This window comes from Strigops habroptila, chromosome 5 (assembly GCF_004027225.2).
Source record: "Strigops habroptila isolate Jane chromosome 5, bStrHab1.2.pri, whole genome shotgun sequence".
Lineage (NCBI taxonomy): Eukaryota > Metazoa > Chordata > Aves > Psittaciformes > Psittacidae > Strigops > Strigops habroptila.
The window spans coordinates 21,174,732-21,200,583 of NC_044281.2; the positions used below are offsets into that span (position 1 = coordinate 21,174,732).

The 25,852-nt window shown below is 37.9% G+C and overlaps 1 protein-coding gene across 7 annotated transcripts in view; it reads left to right on the forward strand.

Moving 5' to 3' along the window:
- Positions 1 to 25,852, forward strand: part of STK39 (serine/threonine kinase 39) — a 134,971-nt gene that overhangs the window by 78,942 nt on the left and 30,177 nt on the right. For 6 of the 7 annotated variants that reach the window (XR_003991479.1, XM_030486608.1, XM_030486605.2 and 3 more), the window contains exons 11-13: positions 11,268 to 11,390; positions 11,511 to 11,543; positions 13,493 to 13,560. Coding sequence is in view for 6 of the 7 variants with exons in the window: in XM_030486608.1 (XP_030342468.1) it covers positions 11,268 to 11,390; positions 11,511 to 11,543; positions 13,493 to 13,560 (224 nt within the window). In the remaining variant the exon portion in view is untranslated. Of the gene's footprint in view, positions 1 to 11,267; positions 11,391 to 11,510; positions 11,544 to 13,492; positions 13,561 to 13,831; positions 14,127 to 25,852 lie in introns of those variants that run through there. The other variant, XM_030486609.1, reaches the window with a different exon arrangement.

Sequence of the window (25,852 nt, forward strand, 5' to 3'; positions counted from 1 at the left end):
TGAAATTTTCAGGATTCATGACCAGCCTTACCTATCCTTTCCTGCATACATGATTCCCGCCCCCCTCCCCCCCCCCCCGCAAGTTTCTGTGGCATATGGTTGTGGGCAGTGAAACAGGGGACTTTAGTCTCTTCATGCCACAGAAGGTGTAATGCAACAAACCTCTGCAGTTCTTGCAAAGGGAAGGGGCTTATGAATGACGGCTTTTTATACTGAAATGAGTTTAAGACTAGTGTCTGGTCCTGAAAGGCAATTATCCCAGAACATAGTTTCTATGCCAGATTAAATTCTTACTGTAAAAGCCACAATCCCCCCCACCCCCAAATCCACCAAACAACAACAAAACCCAACCAAACAAAAAACAACCAACCAACCAAAACAAACAACAACAACAATTGAAAACCAAACACAAAAAAAAGGCCAAAAAGCAAGAAAAACTACTGTTTCTGCATATGAATATGAAACACTTAAAGTTCCGTCTAACTTCTTTTCCAAGTAGGATTAAAACAAAGAAAGACTAAGAGGAAGGTTTTTGTTTTGCAGTTTTTTTTCCCCAGGCTCATATTTGCAGTATGCAGAGCAGCTTAAGAGGAGGGCACGCTAACACCCAATTACTGTGATATTTTAACACTTTTTGAGTCCTACAAGGCAGATATACCAGGGTGTTGTTTTAGAAAGGTAGTCGTACATCCTTTTAATAACAATAGTCTGCATAAGTCGTGGTTGAGAAAAAGCAAGGTTCCCAATTGCATAAAGCATATTCAGGTTTGTAGAATTTTTATAGCTTGTATCAGAATGAAAATGAGACTACGTATTATAATAAACTCGGGGGGATTTAAGAACAGCCAGCAGTGAAGGGATTAGGATGCTCACATGAGCTGTTAGACTGGGTTGGATGGGAGCTAGCCTTCTCTCGAGGCAGTGCCTCAGCTCTTAAACAAAGGATGATGTGTATATGTGGGATTTCATGCTCTGTCTTGGATCTAAGATTTATTTAATTTTTTAGAATGTGATTACAGTGTAGGCGTTCTTATGCAAAAAGACTGATGCTCTTCCACATGAAATATATATTGTAGAAAGTGACTTCTCCATGGTCTGACTTTTATCTCAAGTGCTAAGCTGTAATTATATGTGTAACTGTTTTAAGCAAAAGGCTTGTGCCGTGATTGGATAAATGTGATATGCTGATTTCCTTCATTGCAGTGGAATGCAAATAAATGCATAGGAGTGAGGGTTGGAATTTGCTTTTGTATCTTAGGAAACATTCAGGAAAGGTTTGCAAGATGGCTAAAGGTAAAAATCAAAATCTGATTACAGGCCTAAGATATGTATGGAAGGAACTGGTCTGAGTTGTTTGGTTTTTGTGGTTTTTTTTTTGAGGGGGGGGGTTTGTTTTTTGTTCGTTTTGTTGGTTTTGGGTTTTTTTTTTTTTTAAATGATTTTTTTCCTATACATGTTTTTTATTATATATATATAAATAAAATATATTTTTTTAACAGAAAAATACACGGAGCAAAATGTTGTGCTAACCCCAAAAACTGTGTTCAGTAATATGCTATTTCTCATCATGGTTCTTCCTGTAAAAGAACTGGCATGGTAACTGGCATTGTAAATACTTCTCATGAAGTTGTATGAGGAGTGAAACTCTTGGGACTTTTGATTTAAAAAAAAAAAAAAAGAAAAAAAAGAAAAACATGTGGTGGTGGTGCAGAAACTCTCACCTTATCAATTACCAAGTAATATTGGCAAAGTAATTCAGCATATCTGTTTCATAAGAACTGCTGGGATCTGTGTAACGGGAGAGTCCTGTCTCCTGTAAGAACCATTGCCACAGTCTTAGGGAAAGGTGAAGATACACAGCATCAGTTGGCTGGTCTTTCGTTTCTGCCTGAAAGTCAAATCTGGGCTTACTAGGACAGACTGGAGAAAATGAAAAAAATGAGGTGCTTAAATAACTACCTTGTCATTCCTGCTCTCTGGGGCACATGGGATTGTGTATATCTTGAATACTCTACTAGCAGATGTAGCTGAAGGGCATCAGTGGTAAAATAAGACAATTTTATCTCCAGAAAAACCTAAGCTAGTTGATTTATTTGGACTGGAGTATTTCCAGAAGGATGTGTTTAAAAAAACCAAAAGGATATGGATTTCCTTCTAGGTATGTAAGTGTAAAAGCAGAGAACAGCGCTGACTGTTCTCTAGTTAGAAATCAATAGGGAGCAATGTCAAGATTCCACAAAGACTTTTGCAGATGCGTTTTAAAGGGGTGGGGCCTACACATTTACTTCTCTCCAGGAATTCAGGAGAAAATTACAGCTGGGCTCTGTTACCTATACGTGGAGGGTGGCAAGGCACTTTTTGTGTTACTGAAATGTTTAATGCTCATTAATGCCATCAACTGTGCTTACACAAATGTATATTATTTACCATACTTTCAGGTCATTGTAGTGTTTTGTGGAGCAGAGTTTAAAACGTTGTTTTAAATCTACCCAGGTTTCTATCCTAAATATTGAGTTGCTGGAGACTTCTAAAGGAATAGGTTATATAATTGAGATAGTGGAAAAATCAAGATTACTGTTTCAGTCATCTTCCTGTAGAATGAGGAAGAAAACAATATATGCATAATGTTATTCTTACTGAAATAATGGATTTTTAATATGGTCTATATCATGTGCTGTACCACGTATGAATTGCAGTAATGTTTTATGTGTGTATGCACTGGTATCCTACAGTATGTTCTTTTCATGTTTTTTTAAAATTAGTCACGAAAATAAAATACTAAGTGGGCCCAGTTCTTTGCTGTTTTGAACAGTTATAAATAAGGAAGTAGAAGGATTTTAATATTCAGAAAACGTTCATTCCCTTCCTTGTCACCCTACAAAAAATAAACTTGTGAAGAGATTGCAGAGGCAAAAGAATCAGTGATCAATAATAGATTCTTCTTTTCCCCAGTCTCTAACATCTACATATAACAAGCACATGAGTGCCTAGAAGACAATAATTTATGTTTTGTTTCCTTACGCAGTAGCCTGTTTTTCATCAAGCTTTGGGAAATGTGGGCAGCTTCTGTATTCTGATGCTGGAGTTCTCTCTCTGTCAGGCTAATTTGGGCTAATCTTCAGTTGACTGGATTTACAGTTGCCCTGTTCATCTGGTTAAGCAGACATTCTCCTGGAAAGCTGGTGCTTGCTATTGTTGGCTGGGAATGTTAAATTATCTGTATCCCACTTTAAAAGGGCAAGGACAAATAGTTCTGTCAGCAGCTTAATTTATTCTTAAATCTTTGTGCCTCTGGTGTATACTGTAATAAACTTGAATGAGCCACAGCATGTACAACAGTAATAATAATATGCTTAACACTTTTGTGGTAGTCATGATTTTTTACTAAATTGTGTCTGCATTCTCTGTTGTAGCTGATGTTCATAATGTCTTTTTTCCACAGCTGTGGTAGTGTTGGCAGTGGCTTGTTAAGTTTTCTGTCCTACAAACTGCTTTTGGTTGTAGATTACAATGTTCTAAACTGCTTTTGTGTTGGGTGCAGTTTAAATGCTAGCCATTCAAATTCATTTTTTTATTCCCTGGTGCTTGTCTGATTTATGTGAAATATGTTTTCTAATATGTGTTAATTTGTCTTTGTAAGGCTGAAGGCTTTCATTGTTTGCTTTATTAGCTAAAGTTTTATGATTCAGTTTAGTTCCTATTTTGGAAGGAGCATTTAGGTTTTTACAACAATAAAACCCAAATTAGAATTGAGCATGTTTTAACTTGTTTCCCTTTCCCTCTGAAATGTTTACTGAGAGAGACGATTGATGCTGTGTATTTTGACTAATGCTGATGGCGAAATTGCTTTTGTATAGCTACTGCATGTAAAAGAACTTCCTTATTTTTGTAGAGATACATGAAGTTTGTTTCTCTTGCATGGTTTGTCTCAGGTTTGCTTTGTGCCCTTGGATAAATCACTTCATTTGTCTGCTTCTTTATTTCCTTCTGTAAAATAGGAAGCCTGTAACCAAGGTGTCAGCAGAAATACATACAATATTCTCAACTGCTGTAATGCTGTAATTGCTGAAGTGAAATGCAAGCATGTTGCCTTTGATGATCAGTCTTCTAATAGTATCTCAAATCACAACCAGTAAAGAAATTCCAAATATTTATAGTATTCCACGTACAATCCCTGTTGTATATTCTTGCTAGGAACAGTGTTAAGACTGTTGTTCTTACCTTCCATTTGCTTTTTCTTCGCTATTCATCCAGCACTTCAGAAAGTGATTTTGGTCCTAGGCTAGTACCTCTTAAGACAACCCTTCTTACGCTAGCTTCTAAGAAGGCTCATGAAAGGTCATTTACCATTTGGTTGGACCACATCAATCTGGAGCAAACTGGATCTGACTGAGTATACGGAATTCAATTATCTATAGCACTAATTACTAATCTCCATTGAGGATGAGCATCCATTCTTGTGTTGCTGGACTTTTCTGCCAATTTCAGCACTGACACAAGAGAGACTGGGAAGTTGGACTGAAGTCCACCACCAATTTAAGGCTTGCATATAGAGGTCTGCAAAGATGCAGAGATGTCTTTCTTTTTGGCAGGCTGAATCATGACCTTGCAATCAATATTTCATTATGACAAAACCATGGATGCAGTTGCCAAATAATGTTTACAGTCTTAAAAATCCCCCCAGAAAAAGGGGAACATAGAAGACACTTTAATTGTCTATACATAAACAGCAGGATTTTGACATAGCATGAACTGGGAAGAAGATAGCGCATTCTTTGAAGGACAGTTCATATGAGAGAAATGCTGTACTTGGTTGTAAAATAAAATCAGAAGGAGAGTTTATCTGTTACCTCAGGGGTAAAGTGTCATTGAATCTCATCGGAAGATGATAAAGAAGGCACAAAGTCTGGACTTTCTTTGTTTCTTGATCACTGTATGGTGTCCTTTGAGAGCTATGTGGTACTCCTTCCTAAGTTATGTCTTCAAGTCTCCAAGTTAGGCGTGGTTTGAACTACATTCCTTCTTGTCTTGAGAGAATTCTTTTCCTTTCTAGGGTAATACTAGAGGCTGGGATGAACAGTCTGTCTTGCATACACTTGACATTGTTCATGCACATTAATTTCCTGTAGCACTTTATTTTGGGGGTAGAAAAACTCTTAATGCCCATATTTGTGAAGTGTATTGTTGAAGACATTTCAAAAAACACTTGTTGAGTAGAGCTGGGAGTTGAACTCTGTCAGAAATAGACTAGATGCTTTAAGTGGGAGTCGAGATGCCCTCTGAGGCGTTCATCATATTGTGTTGTCTCCCTGAATATCTTCATGATGATACCGCTGTCTGTGTGATTTCTTCGGATCTGCTGCTGTTTCTGTCAATTTTTCGATGGGTTCCTGCAGTGACCCAGTAAGGCTCAGGTTATTGAGAAAGCACAGATGAATACTTTTTGCAGTGGTGAGCACAGCTTTCTGTAACCTTCCATCAGTAGCCATCTGGTTTATTTTTAGATAACAGTTGAGTGTTTATGTAGGCTGTCAAGTCCCCATGAACTCTCCTCATCGTTTTTATGTAGTGATTTTTGTGTTGGCCCATTGCAGTTTTTTCATTAACTTTTACAAGATGTAGCATTTCACAGAGTTGCTGCTCACTGCCACAGGAAAGAATTTGTAAGCTTTGCCATAGGGGACTACAGTTTGATGGGAGAAAATGGGATAATCGTTTCCCTCTCTCTCTCTCCCAATGGGCATACCGTAGTAATGTGTTTGCTACAAATGCTTGACACCTGAGGCACGGATTCCTGTTGTTGTATTGTGCAATGCGAGTGCTTAACAGCCTACAGTTCAGTACATGTATGTATATAACTGTTCTTCATCAAAATACTTCTGCACGTTGCATGCCTGCTTTTCTAAATTGAGAGGAAGCAATCAAAACGGCAAAGTATGCAAGAATGTTGTCTAGAGAAACTCATTCTTTTGTTTCCACCTTGATGAAGATGCATTTCTAACACAACAATCCTAGTAGTGATGCCATTCAGTGATTGCTTATCTTTATTCCTTTTTTCCTTTTTTCTTTTTTCTTGTCACAGGCCTGTTATAATGGCCTTTAATGTACTTGCTGGAAAAGTTGTGGATTTTTTTTTCTCCCGTGTTGAAGGTTGTTCAGACCTTTAAGGACAAAAGAGATATAGAGCTTTACCACACTCTGTGACGAACATTTCAAGAGTAATCCAAAAGGTCAAAAAGACTTGATTGTATGGAGTGAAAATCTTCTGGAGATTTTAGTATAGTGACTTCGCATACCTTTATAAAAATGTGCTCACTTTAATTCTATAGTGTTTTGTGAGACAGGGAAAGAAAGGTTAGAGCAGAAGATACATTGTATCCTAGCAAACTAGGACTTGAACTAGCATAGAAGACAAGTGTTTGGTGGCCAAAGATAAGTATTTGAGAAGAATCTGTGTCTTTAAGGGCCAAAATTGCTTTAATTTTATGTGTGGTTATCAAAAGGTCTTAGGACTTTTAATGTTATTTAAAGTGTCTTTGTCTTGATAAAGCAAACGTAATATGAAAAGAGGATTGCTAAAAATTGAGAGAATATCTAAAGTGCCAAAATAGTTGCCTTCATACTTACTCTTTCTTTTCTAAGCAAAGACACAACTGGTCAATGCTGGAACTTATTGGTTGGATGGGTTATGACCGTTCTGAAACTCTTCAGATACATACAGATGATTGTAATCTAATAAACTGTATGAAAATTGCAATGAGTGCTGAGCCCTATAGCTGATTCATATCTAATGTCCTGCTGTGGTCTCCAAACTCTGCAGTTGTCACTACAATGCATAAATGCTTATCCTAGAGGCATCTTTTCTGAAAGTACAAATAATATGTTGATATGAAAAAAATACCAGGTTAGGTTTTCCTGAAGTAAAATTGTCCTTTTTAGTTAAATATTTGATACCAATGGAGCATGTATCCACACTATAAAATGTTTTCCTATGCTACTGTTTTTGTTTCAGAATGTAAAATAACAGCATTATGCTGTTCATATTCTTCTCCACCCACCCCCCATAAAGAAAAGAGATATTTATGTGAGAAAGCAGCATATAAAAAACCTCCACTTGTAGCAGGTGGTTTGACTTTACCCTTTCCCACCCCCCCAAAATGTGTGCTGATGTGTAATGTTGATTGTACAGCTTATTCAAAGCTGCAAAGATACTTAGGAAAAGGGCTTTTTTTTTTTTTTTTTAAATACTGAAAATCCAGCAATATGTTTATTGTGTTTGCATGTAGAAAGGAAAGAAAAAATACTGAGCCTAATACTGCAAGCCTAGTGTTTGGGCTGAATAAAACAAGAAGGAATGTCTGAAGATTGTGTGGCAAATTTAAAGAACTTAAACTAGCATGCTCACAAGAGGAAATGGAGGCAAATGTGTGCAGTGTCTGTATATATTTGCTTCCTATTCATACTTATGTCTCTTACCACGTTTGGGGAATTTACAGTGCTTTATACCACAGATGACTGTGGCAACTGCTGAAGGTGATATTCCAGCTTCTCTTCTTGTGTAGACTCTAGTGCTTGTGTTAGCTCATGATCAGCTAAATTAAAAAGCTGATTTGGCTTCAAGCTAACTGTGTTCATAGGGTCGTCTGCACAGCTGTAGGAGCACAAATGAAAGCTTAAGGAGACTTAGTGTGGCAGATTGTGCACTCTAGTTATGGTGCTGCATTGTAAGGGTTCTGAGTACATGATTTTGAGGATCCTGAGTGATTGCCATTGCCAAAGCAAGGTAATCCAACCTGCCTTTCACTGCCCCTTTTGTTTCTGCCTCTTTGCTTACAGTCTCTGCTATTTGACCTCAAGATGGACTGATCACTTAAAAATTTTGCAAAGAAACTTGTTCAGAAAAGAAAAGAAAGTCTAGTTTTTCTCCCAGGCTGGTGTGTTGAATCTACTCACTGTACCACCAGGTAGGTCCCTGGTGGTACAGTGAGTAGATTGCAGCCCTGATGGACGTCTTGGGATTGTCTCTTCCCATGGTAGCAAACCATTAGATTGTCTCAGTTGTCTTAACTTAGCCCTTTGCGGTGATTCTCTGGCTGTGCCAAATTCAAAGAAGCTTTAGCTGTGTAATGTAGGTTTTATTCCTTTACTACTTCTGGTGTATTTTTGCTCTTTTTTAATGTGAGTTGAATATGGTAAAATGCTAGCTGGCTCCTAAAATACTGCATGTTACAGTAATACATGTGTTACTGCCTATATGCCTCTTAATGAATGTGCTCTGAAAAAAGACACTAGAAAATCTGAAGAGAAGCAATGCTATACTAGTATAAAGTCTGAATTTATTTGCGGACGTGGTGCATCACTCTTGCTCTGTCCTGCACCTAGGGGACACGAGTTTTTGTTGCTTCTGCCAGAACTGAGCCTGAGTAAAGCCACCATAATCAAAAATTGTGCAAATTAATTTGCTAAGTAATGCAAGTGTTAAGCACACCTACCATTAGAAAAAAAAGTCATAGACAACAACTTCACATTTTCAAAGATTGAATAGGTTGGGTACTTTGCGCTAGCTGAAATGATGACTTTTTTCCTGTGAATATGTGTGCTGATGGGAATCAGTCTGATGGAAACAGAGGACAAGTCTAAAGTTTTGTTTTTCTGCCTTCAGACGCCTTTTAAGAAAATAATTTAACACAGTATTTTATTTTGGAGTAACTTATTTTCTTTTTCTTGAGCCGTTTGTTTCTTGCTTATTAAAAGGCAATCTATTTAAAATTTGAAATGCACTCCATCTTCACCAGTAAAGCTTTCTCCCAGAACTGACAGCATCATTAAGCTCCATTAAAATCATTCTAGTTAGAATAAGTCTTCAGAACAACTGAAAATCGACGCAGAAGAGGTTTTGATTAGTGCACTGTGTAGTGTGTGATTGTGTCCGTAAACCATTCTATTCTAGTCTGTCTGAAGAGCATGCTTGTGGTTGTGGTTGATGTCCTTTCATAGGTTTGAGTATAGCTGTTGGGAAGATGCTTGTGCTGTTAAACAAAAGCCTGAGGATGTAGATAGTAAGAGCCCACTGATTGCGCCTGGGCTGATTGCAGCTGAGTAAGAAATTCCTGTGCTACTATTTCTGTTGACTCTTCCTTGGTCCTCCCCCCTAAACACACATGAGCTTCTTGTACCAAGCTTTGAGGCAGCTAGAGCTAAAATTGGTACATTAGGAGCCTGGTATGGGAAACAGGGAAAATAGTGCTGGATTTGTCCCTTGAGTGATGAAGTAGGAATATTCTCCCCAGTGTCCTGTGTAGGTTTCCCCTGTTTTCAGTTACAAATGAGTACAAAATATAGAGAAACTGAGTAGGGCACTCCTATATGTTTGTGCAGGGAAGAAGTGTAATGGTGAAACATCATAAGGACCGAAGAAGGTACAGAAATGCACTGGGGTTCTGGAAACTTCACTCTTTCCTCTAGTTCAATCTTCTATGTGCAGAAGGGAAGGGAGAGGAGCAGATGGGTGTTCGGGTAGTGCAGAAAGGAAGAGAGGTAAACGAGTGCAGACAGACACCACGTTACCTGCTTGAGTATGTACAAGGCTTTGAAAGAAGGCTCCTAAATTCGTACTCACTCTTGCTTTTGTGGTGTCAGGCCAGCCAGCTCCAAATTGTGCTTGGGAACAAAAGTAAAGAAATAGCTTAAGTACCCAGCTCTCTATGAAAAGCCACTTTGGAAAAATTGTATTGATACCTGCATCACAGAGTTTTCTGGAAGCTCACAAGTGTTAGACTTTGAGTGTCCTATACTGTTTTATGCCATGCATATTTTGCTGGAGTACTACCTGATGGGATTTAGAAGCAGCTGGAGTCTGTCACATGCTGCATCTCTCCTCACATTGTGGTTTGCAGCAACTGGAGGGGTTTAGAGCAAGGTTAATACCAGTTTAGTCTTTGTGAGTTTCATTATATTGAAAAACCAGTAACTTTCTAGAAATTAGATTATTTTTTTTTAACATCTTCCTGTTTTGTGAGGTTGCTGTGCTGGCAGAATGGGTTTCCATCACTGCCACCAACCATCAGGATGGTAGAACCAAGTTAATCAATGCTCAGTTTACTTCAGTGCAGGACATCAAAACACCACCGAAAGGAATCTGTGAAGCCAAAATTGAACCAGGTTTTTGTATGTTACTGTGGATACTGGCAAACAGGATATACAATTTTGAGCTAAGACCATCTAGTTAATACTTTTTTAAAATGTTGTTTTTATTAGATGTCTTCTGCAGCAGTTGTTCTTGGCCTGAAACTGTTTTTCTGCTGAGTTAGTTCTCCCTTTTGTGTGCTGTGAACACTTAATGCTTTGTTCCTTTCATTCTCTTACCAATGTATAGGCTGTGTTCCTGAATAACTTTTTTACCTTTTTCATAATTGAAAAGGATATGCTTTAAGCTTTTACAAATTTATAGTGCTGGGGAGCATTTGAAGTTGTGCAGTGGGAACTCTATATTGGATCAGTAATGTGAAATAATTGGAGAAACTGATTCTAACCTAAACACCAGTGGGGCTGCTGCTTACTGTGCTTACATCTTGTGTGTCTCATAAATGCATACAAAGGTGTGGGAAGAATTGTTGGATGTTCTTTTGTTTTGCTCAAATAGGCTAAACATCTGGGGGAAAACAAAGTGTGTTGTCAAGCTCTGAAAAAGAGCAAGATGGCATCAGAAGAGTTTTTGATTTTCAGATTTAGCTGTTGGATCCTCCTATTAAGTGTTAGACTGTTTGATCTACAGTTTGCCAGCTAGTTTGGTGTTGCATTCCTGCCTTCTCAGTCTGCATACAGCTGCTGCTTTAAATAAGGATAACTTTTACTTCTAAAGTATCCTTAACACATTTACATATTTTAAAGCTTTTTAGCAGAACAATTAGTTTTTAAGACTTGTGGCTCAAGAACAACCTTGTCTGTGTAACTTCTTCCTTGCAGACCTTCCTTTCATGTCAAGGGTTAATTCATAGCAAGCAGCTGTCATCTACTTGAGCTTGACCTTAGGCAGTTGTAAAATATCTCCAAACCCCATTTTCCTATATGAATTTTGCATATCTTTCTATTCCCACTAGCTCAAGGATGATCCCTGTGGTCAGATATTATTCCAGTATGCCAGTGACTCCTGCAGCAAACTAAATGAAAGCATATATGAAAGAAATAACAAAGAATTGCTGATTAACCAGAACACCTTTAAAGACTAAAGATGTCTGTGTAATGGTAAACCTGTAATATTTTGGAAGGTCAGACGAGTACCGGGTTCCAGTGGTCACCTCCATAAAACAGAAGATGGGGACTGGGAATGGAGTGATGACGAAATGGATGAGAAGAGCGAGGAAGGCAAAGCTGCTGTTTCTCAGGAAAAGGTAGATTTTGTTTGTACCATTTACACTCTGCAAGATTTTCTGTCACGTTAATTGTTAATATTTCTGTATCTTCAATGTATAAAGCTGCATAGCTCACATCTCACTGCATTTGTTTTCCAGTCACGAAGAGTAAAAGAGGAGGAGAACACAGAGGTAAAAATGTCTTTATCATTTTTTTTTCTTCCAAGTATTTGAGCGAAGGGGTTTCCTTTTCATTTTTGTTGTTAAAAATGTGAACTGAGGTGGGAATGTTGTTCTGCAGCCTTGTATGGCAAGTACTTGTGAGGATAGAGCTATGCAGTTGGGCCTGTAGTAGTTAACTTGAGCACACTGGATAAAATGGATAGGAAATTTAAAGCCATGTTATGTTTGTGCCCAGGAGAATTGATTAAGATAGGTAATTTGGCTGTTTTTAATGAATCTTCGTAACTGGATCACACTAATTGCTGTCTTTTTGTCAGAGTAATGATGGCTGTATTGGACTAGCCAGAAGATCTCCAAATAGTTTTTCATTCTTAGGATTCGTATCACGACATGTAGCTTATAATTAAAATGTTTCATCCCATGTACAGTAAAATAGTTCAGTACTGTGGCATAGTAAATTAATTCAGAGGAATAAAATACCATACCGAGTTTCATGGCCCTGTGCTGAGAGTGTGGGAAGCATCACTGCTATAAATAATTGCTTAATAGGATTACTGGCTTGCAGCCAAAATGCTGTTTTAAAAATGTCTGTTCCTTGGGTGGGTGGCCCTTGCCACTTCACCTGCAATTTTAGATTCTCTGATCTTCATTGGTGTCATAGAAATCTTCTAAAAGACTAACAGCTTACTGCCAGCTTTGGTCCTGTTAGCTCCTGTCATGACCTCAGTCTTACTGTTGTAGAGTTAGTTTACACAGCGTTTCAGCATTTGAGATGTCTTATGTAAGCTGAGTGGGGGGGAAATAAAGGACTTTCACCAAACTGTCCTTTTGTCTTAGAAATTCAGAGTTCTACAGTTTATACAGGTAACTTTTTTATTGTGATTTGTTTAATTTATGAAGGAGACAAAAGCTTCTGCTTGAAATCTTATGTTAATTGTTTTTCCGTTTTCCTAAACGCTCCAGAAGATGACTTGGAACTAAGACTAGCGCAGCTAGTCACTGTTGGTGTGTGGCTGTTGGTCCTTAGGCTACACATTCCTATACACTGAAATAACAGGTCTGCTGAAGATGCAGAAATAGTACTAGTAGTTTAGATGAAGAGGAGGAACTTAATTGGAGTAGGAAAAAATCTACTCCCCTTTTAGTGATTAAATAATTTTCCAAATATTCATTAACTTCTGTTTCAATTACATAGATAACGAAATATATGCAAGACCTTGTGTAATGGTTTTTTTAAGTAGCTTTAATGTGGAAAGCCGTCAGAATATAAACAAATGAGATTTGTGATGAAAGTCTTTGTTTTGGGAGGAGTTGACTGTAACCTTTGAACAGGCTTCTGTGGGTGGTGACAATATGCCAAGTTGAGTATGAAATCATAGGAGGGTAGAGGACACTGAAGGTCTGCTGTATGTAGGACACACTGTTGTTTGAGACTTTATATAAATGTTAGTTGAGCGCTGGGGAAGGCATCACACTGTGAGGGAGGAGTGATAGTGTGAAAGATATCCATATTCCTCATTTTTCTCTGCGAAAGACATTCTCCGAGCTGTGATGCCTGCTTTGATATGCTGCTAGTTCTTTGCAGATGGGTAGATGCAAGACTTCCTTAACAACCAAAACTGTTACACAAAAATGATGTGAGTAGTAGCGTGGTATTTTCACTGCGTGCATATTATTTAATAGGTTATTGGAGCTTTGATGCAAGGTGGATTAAAAGCTCTTGCACTCAATGCTTTAGCGCAGGTGCTATCACTTGTATCTCTGTAATTGAAATATGTCAGTTTTACTGGTATCAGCTATACTTTAGACTGTGTTACTGAAAGTATTTAAAAGGTTCTTGAGAGTTAGAAGATGTGTAAAATATTCTGTGCTAACTTCAAACTCTTAGCATGGCAAGTATTTGCAGATTTTTTTTTTCCCTTTGGCATCCTTTATAAGACTTTTTTCTTTTTTAATAGTCTCAGCCTGCTGTTAGTGACGAATATAGTGAAGTTCCATGTGCAGTGAATCTTGTCTTAAGATTAAGGTAAGAGATTCTTCTACTTATTTTAGTATTTCTTTTTAGTTGGCTGTATTATTCTTGATCTCCCTCATTACTTTTATAATATTAACATAAAAGAAGTGTTAACCTCTTTAATCTCCCAGTATGACCAGTATGAATAGTGTTTTCATGACTAATTGCTGTCTTTTAATTGCTTACTGAAATAGTGTAAAATGAAAAGCAGAATATGAATATGGCTTCAGGCTAAGTGTACCCTTCATTAAGTATTTTCTTTCTTTTTTTCCTTGCAATGCAGGATCACAGTGAGAGATTTTTAATGAGTTTCTTTCACACTTCAGCAGTCAGCCTCTGACAGAAATAAACCATAGCTGTATTACAAGCTGCCTACTCAAAACGTTTCTCACTGGCAAGTTTGATCAGCCACTGTGGAGAGGTGACAGATATTTTAGAAAATGGATACAAATATGTTGTCTGGCTTAAATTTATGCATAGTTAAAATGGGTCAGATTACCTTTAATTAAAACCAGCTTATAACTAAGATTTGAATTGTTTAATTATGTGGTCTCAAATAAAGGTACTTTTTTCAGAAGAAGCTTTGATAACTTTTTATGTATTTAAAGCCATTTTCCTTTAATTGCTAGCTTAGTTAAACTTACTGCTACTCACTTTAAAACTTGTTTACATCCAGTATGTATTGACAGGATTTCTATGAAAGTTTGTAAACTCTTAATGATTACTATGGGGAAAAGTTAAATGTTACGGGGTTTTATGCTAACAAAAAGATAAATAGTCAAATAGAAAATACTTACAAAATACAACCTATATTTTAGAAAAAAATTAGCCAATTTATGCATAACAAGTAGCTTTAACAAACTAACATCAAAAACTGTTAGTGATCAGAAAAAAAAAGTCTATACAGAATGAGTGCTGAGTTCCAAAATCTATTATCTTCCCTTTTCTTTGACTACTTTTCTATTGACAGCTGGAAAAAATTGCATGACTGCCAAAGGTTGTTTACTGAAGGGAGGAGTAATAAATTTTATTGTGGGGAGAGAAAATACTTGAAGATAATTTGGAATCAGTTTACTTGTCCAATTTACATAACTGACCAGTTATGCCATCAATATTCTTTTTCATCTCTCTGCTGACAGACAGGTAGATGAAACCATTTACGAAACAGACCGATTTATACTGCTGTGCGGATGTACTAGTGAGGTGCTTTGGGTATTTTTAAATTACAGTGAAACCTATAGAGTGATTGGCTTTTACCCAGTTACTTGCAGTGTTGGCATATCCGCAGGGCAAACATTTTAGTCCTGCAAGTACAGTGAAATGTCAGGATTATGCTCTTAAGCCAGAAGTGAAGGAAGATTGATCTTAGGAGACTTGAGTTTCCAAATTCTTATTTGCACGATGAACTTCTGTTCTTGTTAAGGATCCTCTTAATTCATGGGTGAAAAGCTTCTCTTCCTTTACCCTCCCTAAAAGCAAATCTGTAGTAACTAAATTAATATGTGACAGTTATGAAGGTTTAGATGGTTATTGGTAGAGAGAGAAGAAATAAGAATTTCAATTTTAGGAACCATAAAGTTTCCTTTAAACAAAACAAAGCAGTCTTGAACAGCAGATACACTCTGGGGCCTGGGAACACTGTTGGCAGTGTCTCAGGAAAAAAACCAAACCAAACCAAAAAACCCTCAAAAAATCTAATGCATAATTTTACAGAGCAAGTTTTGTTAATTTAAGCTGACCTACTTTTGAGAGAAGAATGCTCTGTGGTGCAGACTCGTGGCCCACAGCTCTGGCTGTGTCCTGCCTCAGTGGTAGGAGAGGGGCTGAAGCATGCACCTTTACACTGTGTGTTTGGGTTTCTTTCTGATGGAAACCTGAGCATGTGAGTAGGATCAGAGCTAGCACATAATCAATGTGTGTGTGTGGGTGGTGGGAATACAGGAGTGCAGTGCATACCAAGCAACTCTCTTTTCCTTTAGTTGGGACTTCACAAAGTACGTATCTGAGAATGAGGGCTACCAAGCTCCCTATGCCTCTCTCCAGTGGTCTAGATTCAGAGTTAGTATTCAAGCTTTTTTTTATATTTGCTATTTTAAAGGCAAGAGTTATTTTGTTTATGGAACATTCACAGAAATTCAGGGCAGCTACTGGCTGGCTGCTATATATGTTGTGTTTAGCAAGGTACCTCTGATGGCATTTGCATAGTTGTGCTTCCTCTTCAATGTTGACCCCAGGAGGGGAACATCTGAGACTGCTGTGAGCACAGCAGGGCTGTGCAGTCTGCTGATTACCTGTCAAGGTTTGTATTTGAATGTCTTGTTCTTCAGTAAATTAACAGAAACCTTATTTGGGGAAAGGAGTTGATTATTTGTTAACTTTTAACAAAATACTTATGTTTCTTCCATTATTGGATTACCTGTGGAGAGTTATCTCATTTGCCTGTCTGTATCAAGTACCTGTCAGTATATTATGCTAAAAGCGTTTCATCTTTGACCCTACTGTAGGCACATTAATAGTGGCCCTCGCCTGGCAGTGCATGGTTGCCCCCAAGAGTAGAGGACTCCTGGGTTCTGCATTTGTAAGTCTGTCTAGCTACAGTGGGCAAATTCAGAAAAGCCAGCTCTGGAGAAATAGTAGCTGTGGTAACAGTATAGTGCTGCTTTATGGGCATAGGCTTAGGAGTCTTCCTCCCTAGCCCCTCATTCTTGGACCTTACCACTCAGCTAAACAAAGGCCAGAATAGGCTTGAGGCTGGCATTCCAGTGAAATATTGACAAGCGTGTACCACACCAGATAATATAAGTGACATGCTACAGAAATGCTGTTTTGGGAAGACAGTAGTGTTAGTGTTTGAATTATTGCTGTAATCTGTTTCAGACTAATTGAACTGATTTTTGTTAGCAGAAGGGCATTTGTATGGGGTTCCTTCATAAAAGTCTGAGAAATAAATTTCCTGTGTCATAGATGTAAACCTGGAGACCCTCAGGTCAGTCTGGGGTTACGGAAGAAGCCACCATCTGCATTCCAGCCCTACACAGCTGTCTTTATGCTGGGATAATTGCAGGGTGAATGAGCTTACATTTAAGGCAGCTGTACATGGAGAAAGATGCTCTGGCCACTAACTGCTCTGTTCTGTTGTAATTAACTTACTGAGTAAATGTTTTTTTGAGCATTGGAAAGTAAAAATACTGCTAGTCTTGGCATTTGTAGTGACTAAAAGAGCTGTAGATGACTTGCTTTGTGTCACGCAGCATTCCCTTGGGATTGTAAGGTAGTAAACAGCTAATATCCTCTTGGTATTTCTGCATTTATCCACCTCCACTGCAGATCCTAAACTATTCCGCTGATGTCTTTCGGTGAATTGATCATTAAGTCATATAGCTGATAGAGACTTGAGCACATCAGAGGATTTTTATGGGATTTGTTAAAATGAACCATAAGTTGTGAACCATATTGTTATGGAGCAAGTTAGCTACAGTATGAGGATAGAAACAATTTGCTATGATGCTTCATCTGCTGCTATTATATAGCTTTTAAAGTATAGCTTGATATTCAGATAAACATTGTGAACATTAGATGCCAGAGTTGAAGACTCAAAGCTCAGTATATCATCAAAAATGTTGGAAGCTTTTTCTTTTAAAATAATTCACTTGAGGCAATCAAATTACATAAACTGCAGTAGCTTGATGAGTTCAGAACACATTGGTTTTAGCTGCAGAGAATTACTGTTTAAAAAAAAAAACAGCTTCAGTACTGATGTGAGTAAAAATGTAAATACCAGCAAAATACAAGAAGGATGAATTGACTGATGGGGAGGATGGGAGGAAAAGGGAAGTAAACACATCAAAGAGAAGGCTCAGGAAGGTCTCATCTCTTCATCGCCTTCCTTTTGCTTCTCTAGAGAGGGGTCATGAGCTAAGGAGACAGCAAAAGGTGAGCATCTCAGTCAGGAAGGAGCCCTTCCTGTGTGATGGAGGCTGGCTGGGCTAGGACCTGAGGGGAGAAGGCATTTTCCCAGTGTCCTCAGGCAGGAAGGGGTGGTGGAGAGAAAACCGATTGCACTTGTGGTACTGCTGAGTCTTTGACTAGGGAACTGCCTTGGTTGCAGAGAACTTGTCATGGAAGTTGATGCAAACGTTTAGAGCCTATTGGGCAGAAACAACTTAATATGAGGCTTGGGAGTGTGGGCCAAAAGATTTGAAGAGTAGTGCCTGGAAATCTGGGGCAGGACAAAGCCTAGGGAGATGGGCAGCCTTCATCAGGAGTGTGTGTGGGGCAAGTGCGTGCTCCTCTGGCTTGGTTTTTTTTTTCCCTCTTTTACAGTGAGGCTCTGCTACACCAACCCCCTCCAATTTTAGATGATTGTTTTGTTTTGGTTTTTTTTTCTGTAGTAGTATGTTCCACAAAAGGTTAATAGTACCCATAAAAAATAAAAATCACCTTCCCAGAGGAAGAATTCTGGCAGAAGAATCCATTCATTTAAGTAATTGTTTTAGTGGATGGTCAAGTTCTGCTATTCTTCCCAAGCAGAGCAGGCATGGGCTCATTCAATAATTGAGTAGGGAATGCCAAATTAACGCCAGCCTCTCTTTAGTGCAAATGCCTTGTTGTGGATGAGAAGCACAACTCACATTCTGAAATAATCTTTAAAGAATCCCATGGCACTCTTTATACAAGTGTTGGTATTTAACTCTCTTAGTCTGGATGGTTTCCAACTTGAGTATCTGATTTTTCTGTCCTTGTATTTAATACCTTTCTGTTTTAGTAGTTTTCTCAGCAGGACTAACTTGTAAAAATATCCTCTATTGTCAGAGTTGCTTCTTCAGTTGGAGATGGCAATTTCCAACGTATTTTCTATCTTTTGCACTCTTGTGTTTTGGAGTATGTTGCTCCAGAAGTGAAATGAGCAGCAGTGTGTTTTAGGTAATTCCATGCAAAGCTTTTGAAAGGCTCTAGTATTAAATACTTAATACAGACCATTAGTATTTTAAAGCTCAAGTTTAATTAAGAGTCTGTGCTTTAATTTGTTTTGCAGTGAACTGAAAATACTGGTTCTCAGTTGCTTCTTGATCTTTTGCCATGGCATGTAACTGACCTAGACTATATGATCCTTGTGTTGAAATGCTGATGCTTGTTTCCTCACTCTCACAGAAGAAGAGGAATCAGAGAGTAGGGAGGAACAAAATCTGTACTCCAGATTTTTGCCCTTGAGGATGTGTACATCGTGTGTCTCGGTAGTGGGCCCTGACAGAAACTCTGAAAAGAGCATGTAAGGCAATTGGCTGTGATTTAGTCCTCTGATGGCCATGCCACGAGGGAAAGGGGGTGGGAAGGAATTATCACCCTTGCTGGGAAATTTCCAGTCTAATCACCAAGCTGTTACAGATTTAGGAAGGTCACTGACAGAGGGTTTGACTATTTAGATTAATAACAGAGGCATTTCATGTTAAATTAGGAGACTTGTTAATGGTTAATAGTTAAGAATTGCAAATTATCTGAAGCAATCTAAGATGGTTAAATTAGCTCCTGTGACAGGAAGATAATTTACTGACGGTAATTTGGAATGTCCCAGGACCTAATTTAATACAGTTCTTGCACGCTGGATGAATTAAGCCTGTGGAAGAAGTACAAGAGGGGCAAATGGAAATTTTTTACTTGGTGCACTGGCAAATGGGATCCGTCTGTTATATTATTGTGTACCTTTATTTTAAATATTGTGTAGAGAAAATGCCAAGGCAGAATTGTATGGCACTCTGTGTTGTTTACAGATAAATGTTTGTGTGTGTCTGTATTTCTTATGAAAACATTTCTTCAGCTGATAGAGCTGGTTTATCACACTTTGAAACTGCATGTCATTTGATCCTTTCTGAGGAATATATCTTCTGGGGAGCTGGACAAACAAATACAATTCAGAATGACAAGTCCAAGGAGTAGCTAGTAGCAAGCAGTTGCCTATGCCACACTATAGCAGGAGAGTTGTTAGGGCTTAAGTGAAATGTGATTTCCTCTTGAGTGCCAGAACATAGACGATGAGATATTGCTCACTAGTTTGACCTGAAACTCGAATGCTAATCTTCCTGCTTTCATGTAGGCCTGTTTTTTTGACCTCTTTCTTAAAAACATACTTGTTTGAAGGTACCTAGTACAGCTATTCTATGTTGTTAAGGCTTAGATTTTTAAGCAAGTAAAAAACCCCTATAAACAAGCAAACCTCTAAATCCGTTCATCTATTCTGGCTAAAGGCAGAATGAGTCTGATAATTGGCTTAGTACCGTAACCCAGAGTTCTCAATTCTTTTTGCTTCTTTTTTTCCTCCTTTTATTTATTTATTTTCTTTTAATCTTAAAAACTTTTTATCATTCCAGTTTCTTTTATAAGTATATCCTTCACCAAGACAGGTATTTCTCATCATTTTTGCTATTTAGAATGGCTTCTGTTCTCCAGTGTATTTAATAACAAAATCCATAAACAAATTCCAAGCTGAGTGGTAGATTTATAAAAGTAGCAGAACTTCTCTATAGGCTGGGAATTGATCTGGTATCAAACATCATAAACAAAACAATTTGTAGAATTCTTGAAATAAATGTACCTGTGATTACAGCATTGAGCACTGTCCCATAATTTATTTTGCCATCACGTCTAAGGCTTTGCCCTGGGAACTGTGGAGGTGTAGGGATTTGGTTACTGAACTGAATTTTATTTTCACAGCATGGAGACTTCATTTAAATAACCTGTTTAATCATGATTAAATCATGACTGAAATCAGTAAGCAGGAGCCCTTGATTAAACTATTGATTCTAATCCTGGTTTCTGTTTGTACCTCTATTATTTCCTTCAAAGCTTGCTCTTTAAAAATGGTAAATTATGCTTTTCTCATTCACTACTTAGGGATGTTTTTATGCCTTGCTGTGTTTTTATTGAAAATAAACATTCAAAAATTTATTTTAATTATGACCTAAATAATCCTGTATGCAATTCCTATACCATCACTTATTAAATTGAGAACTGGTGTATTTATTTATCAAAACAACTTTTGTATGTAAAATTGATAATTATTGAGCCAAGGAATCAATATATTCTTCTGTTTATTAAGTCTAGGTTATATGTCTAAATATTTAGGTGGCAAGTCCAGAGGAGGGTCACAAGGATGATAAGGGGGCTGGTGTACCTCCCATACAAAGACACGATAAGAAAATTGGGGCTGTTCAGTCTGGAGAAGAGAAGGCTGTGTGGAGACCTCATAGCAGCCTTCCAGTATCTGAAGGGGGCCAACAAGGATGCTGGAGAGGGACTCTTCATCAGGGACTATAGCAATAGGACAAGGGGTAATGGGTTTAAACTTAAACAGAGGAAGTTCAGGTTAGGTGTAAGGAAGAAGTTCTTTACTGTGAGGGTGGTGAGCCACTGGAATAGGTTGCCCAAAGAAGTGGCAAATACTTCATCCCTGGAAGAATTCAAGGCTAGGTTGGTTGGGGCTTTGAGCAACCTGGTCTAGTGTGAGGTGTCCCTGCCTGTGGCAGGGGGGTTGGAACTAGATGATCTTTAAGGTTCCTTCCAACCAGAACCATTCTATGATTCTGTGAATTAGGCATTTAACCTGCACAGCTGTGGTTGTAAATTATGCAGGCAACTGCATTTGGAGATGTTGCTGAATTATTCCATTCTAACTTTTTATTGTATTATTTACAAAAGAAAGAAAAAAGGGGGGTGGGGAAGGGGGGACAAAAAGCAACAAAGAAACCCAAACATCGCCTCCAACCGCCTTTATGTTAAAAAAAGTAGTTTAAAATTTGATTGGACCTCAGTAATTTTATTTGTATTATTAATGTTAATGGTCAACTGTAATATGGCTTACATTTTGATGATGCAAAATTTAATTCTAATTAGATATTTTTCTAATAGTTTTAAAGACATAGTATTACTTTGAAAGGCCACACTCTTTCATCTTCATCTATATGTTGTAGAGTTGCCAGTGAATGTGTTGACGTAGTACATTTGGTGGGGTTGAAACCGTCTTAAATACTTCTGTCTGTTTTGGCTGCTTGTTCCCCCTTAGTGTTGTGATTCTTTGTCTTTCCACTTTGCACTGGTAGGAGTGTTTCTGGGACTGTATTAGGTCACTTTTGGTTTTGGTTGGTTGGTTTGTGACTTCTGATATTTTTGAGGGGAAGGCAAAAATTTAACTGCTCATTTCATTAATCCTATTTTGCTCCACAAAGCAATTGTCCTTGCTGCTGTAGTGGGGCTAGTGAATTGGCCACAAGAGGTGCACCGGGACAAGAACTTAACTAGCAGGCTTTGGTAGTGAAACCTATTTATTTTAAAGATACTTTTGAGAAAGTTTGGCCCATGGCAATAAAGCTAGGTGAAACCTTTGAAGATTTAAAAAAAAAAAAAAGGCTTAAACTTTTTGCCATACTTCCCACTCTTCTTGATAAGCTGGGCAGGATCCATGAGTTTTAGGCAGATGGTGTGCAGATTGTCATAATGTTATGGTGGCTCAGGTGTCTTTCTGGATTACCTACAAGACTCATTTGATTGTGATGGTCCTGTACTGATAGACATTCAGGAGTGAAAAACTCGGAGCCAATGGCATTGAAAGGATGCACACACCCAGGGAGTTTATGATTTAACATATTTAAAACATTCTTTCATTTGGATAAGGCAAAAGGTTTCTCTTGACTATTCCCTGTTTTGTGCACTGGGGATTTATAAATATCTAGTAAAAAACCCCAATACATTCCTGTAGAATTTGCTGCAAGTCTTTTGCCTTGATTTCGTAAATGAAATCACTTTTCTAGCAGTCTATTTTGAAGTACCCCTAGCCTCCTGGCAATGATCTGTCTTTCACAGTTTCTGATTTAAAGAACTGAAGTTTTGCTTCAAGCATAGTGGCCATTTTACAATGCTGTACTTAGAGAATTTGTCACTGGACGAACAGGTTATAATCTCTATTTTTGTGCACCAGGCATGCAGAAGCATACAAAGTAAGCTTTCACAGGTTTAATCTGTTAGTTGCTCTGGTATTACTGATCAGTATGGCAGATGGTATATCGCTGTAGTCACGCAGCTAATAGAGGTTTGACTTCCTTCAGCTGTGCACTGATCAATAGTGTTTGGTATCAAGAAATACAGAGATCTTTCCATGTATATATATATATATGAAATATATTGGTGAGGCTAAGTTGACTATTGGCAAATACAAGAAAGGCAACTATAACCACAGTGTGCTGTAATCTTTAACAAAGTGATCAAATTATGTGCATGGCAGTTGTCCTCTCTGTTGAAATGCTTCCACCGAGTACTTCAGGGTAATTGTTTTTTAACATTATTGACATCATCTGTACATAACTCCAGTTCTTTCTAGGAAAAAGTCAGTTTTAGATCACTCCTGGTTTTGACCAAGCATTGAGATTTTACCACATTAATAAATTCTCAGTGTAACTGTGTACTCCCCTTCATTGTATTTCAAGTACTTGTTAAAAATATTGATGCTTTTCACAACTTAAATCTTTACCACTGCATTTTAAAAAACTTTTGTGCTAATTCAGGAATAATTTTAGGGAAAAAACTTATGATTAATATTGCCCTCTCAGCAGCAACAAAACTGATGATTCTTTTCCTAAGTTGTTTCCACCAGCTGATATATGAGAGCAGGTAGGAAGTGTGAGCCTCGAAAAATATGATGCAAGTGAATCCTGCTTTTCGCTGACTATGCAGAGAAATGGGTCACTGAGGATTGAGGTAAAAATATTGTTTGTTCCAGAGCTTGCTGTTTGACTTAGCTGGGAATGAATATAACAGGGAAAAAAGTTGAAGGGCTTATAACATTCTTTTGATTTAGCTTCTGGCATCAGTAACTGCATAAAAGAGAGAAGACCTATTTAAAAGCATGTTGAGGTATAGATATATCTAAAATGTCTCTAGTTCTAACACTTCTGTGTCAAGGAATGAAGACTTGGGGCTGTAAACCAGTGGATGGAAAGGAATGACTTAATGTTCATATGTCACTTCTAAAATGATAAACAAGTTTTTGCAGACTTGTCTGGTGGTACTTGCATGTATCAGCTAGTTTTCCTGTGCTGCTTCTATCATGCAACTTGTGCATTTTCTTAGTTTTACTGTAATTTTTTAATTTTTACATCAGTTTTTACTAAATTGAAAGCAGTTTAATTTCTTTTAAGTTTTAAGCAACTTGGGACTGGTCAGCTATGGATAGAACTGTCCAACAGCTTAACAGCCAGATGACAGTGTTTCATTGTGACATTGGCTGTTTTTCAGTCTTGAAAGCATAATTTGGCTGGGGTTTGCCATTAGTATTGCTGCTACTTGTTGAAGTACAGTGATTTAATAAGTGTGTTACATCATTTCAGGGATCTGCTCTTTACTGAAGAACATGTGAAGATTAAATGGTAGTGGCAGTATTTTGTATATGTAAGTTTTGAGTCCTATAACTTGATCTTCAAGCATCATATGCTAAAATATCTTTGCTTCTTCCAGTAATATATATGGAGGGGGATAAGTCATAAACCTATGGATTTTTTTTTTTTTTGAACCACTGAAGTAAATGGTAAAGTTTTAATGGAATTCAGAAAACTGGATATTTTAGGACTAATACAGAGAGATTTTAGTCCCATTGTGTGCTTGGTGGCAGTCTGAAAGCAGGGCAGACTTCAAACATCGATTTTGCTCCTACCAAAAGTTAACAGAAATGCCCTTCCATTTAATCAAGAATTGACCTGAAGTTATTAAAAATAAGTTGAGAATAACCATCTTTCTCCACGAGGTGCTGAACAGACATGATCTTGATAGTATGGTACTGTATAATGGAGGAGCCTGGATATTGATTAGTGAATGACAACTGAGCTTGGAAATATTAGAGAGAAAGGGATTTACATAAACGTGGTGAATCCTCTGGAGGCTAATGCTTCTTTATAGTAAATACTCTCTTCTGTAGAGTTTATGTGATCCCACAGGAGCTTTTAAGGTTCTGATTCACAAAATTACGTTAATAAACAGACGACTTCTTATTACTGCTTCTATTCTGCTGCATGCAATGTACCATGACTTAAGGAAGGAAAAAAAAGGGGGGGACAGGGCCGGGGCGGGGGGGGGGAGGCAGGTAGAGGAAAGAGGGAGGGAGGGGGCAGGGAAGAAGTGAGCTGTGGCTTTTGTAGGGGTAGGAGAGGGGGTTATTCCTTTCCCTGCTTTAGCTGAATGGATAAATTCCCACAACTAAAGCATGAGAAAATTGCAAGGCAAGGGAAGTAAAGTGACAGAAGACTTAGAAGCCAGCCCAAACCATGAATTTGGGACGAATGGATACATTCAAAGATTCTACTCCCATATCTTCTTTGCAATACTGAGAGTAAAGTGCCAGTTTGCATTTCACTGTTTTGTATGTATTAATGGTGTTCTGTAAATACAGTTGAAATGTTTTAATTAATCAAAACTGAGATTAGAAACAGGTATTACATATCTTCAGGTATTTAATGGACAATAATTAAAAAGGGCTGTTGCATCACTAAATCAGGATTTTCCTTGAATCAAGCTCTAGAGCTTGCCAGAAATTCTGTTTAAAAAAACCCAACCAACCAACAAAAAGCAAAACCAAAAAGAACCAAACAACCCAAAACAAACAAACAAACAAAACCCCAAAACAACAAAACCAAAAAAACCCCAAACACCCAGTAAATGATTGCCTGTTGCCCACTGAGAAAGTAAACTCACAGTTGTTTTCATGGCATGGTGCTGTCTCCATCTTTTTCATTGCTACTATGACCAGTTTTCTCCATGTATAATACAGGGCATTGAGTGAAAAATAAAACAGTTGTGGAATAAACTAATGCTATAAAAGCTAGGCTACAAAGGGAACCATTTTTAACTTGTGCATTATGCCTTAAGCACGTGAAAGTGAGAAATGGGTGAACCGTTTTTGTGAGAAGATGACCTTTTGACTTTGAATAACATTTCGTGTGGGCAAGTAACATTTGTCCCTCCAGCATTAGAATAGCAAGTAAAATTTCTTGTAAAAAACCTGCCAACCTTAGTCTTCTGTGTTTTTCCCTCAGTTATATTTCTTGCATTGTACACACAAAGATACTGCCCCAGAGAAGTAGAATGAAAATTGGATGAGTACAGCTTTAGGATGTACAACTGTCCTGGGTTCAGCTATAGCAGTCATTTTTCTCCTTCTTAGTAGCTGGTGCAGTGCTGTGTTTTTTAACTTTCAGCCTGGGAACAACGCTGATAACACTGATGTTTTTAGTTGTTGCTAAGTAATGTTTACTCCAACCAAGGACTT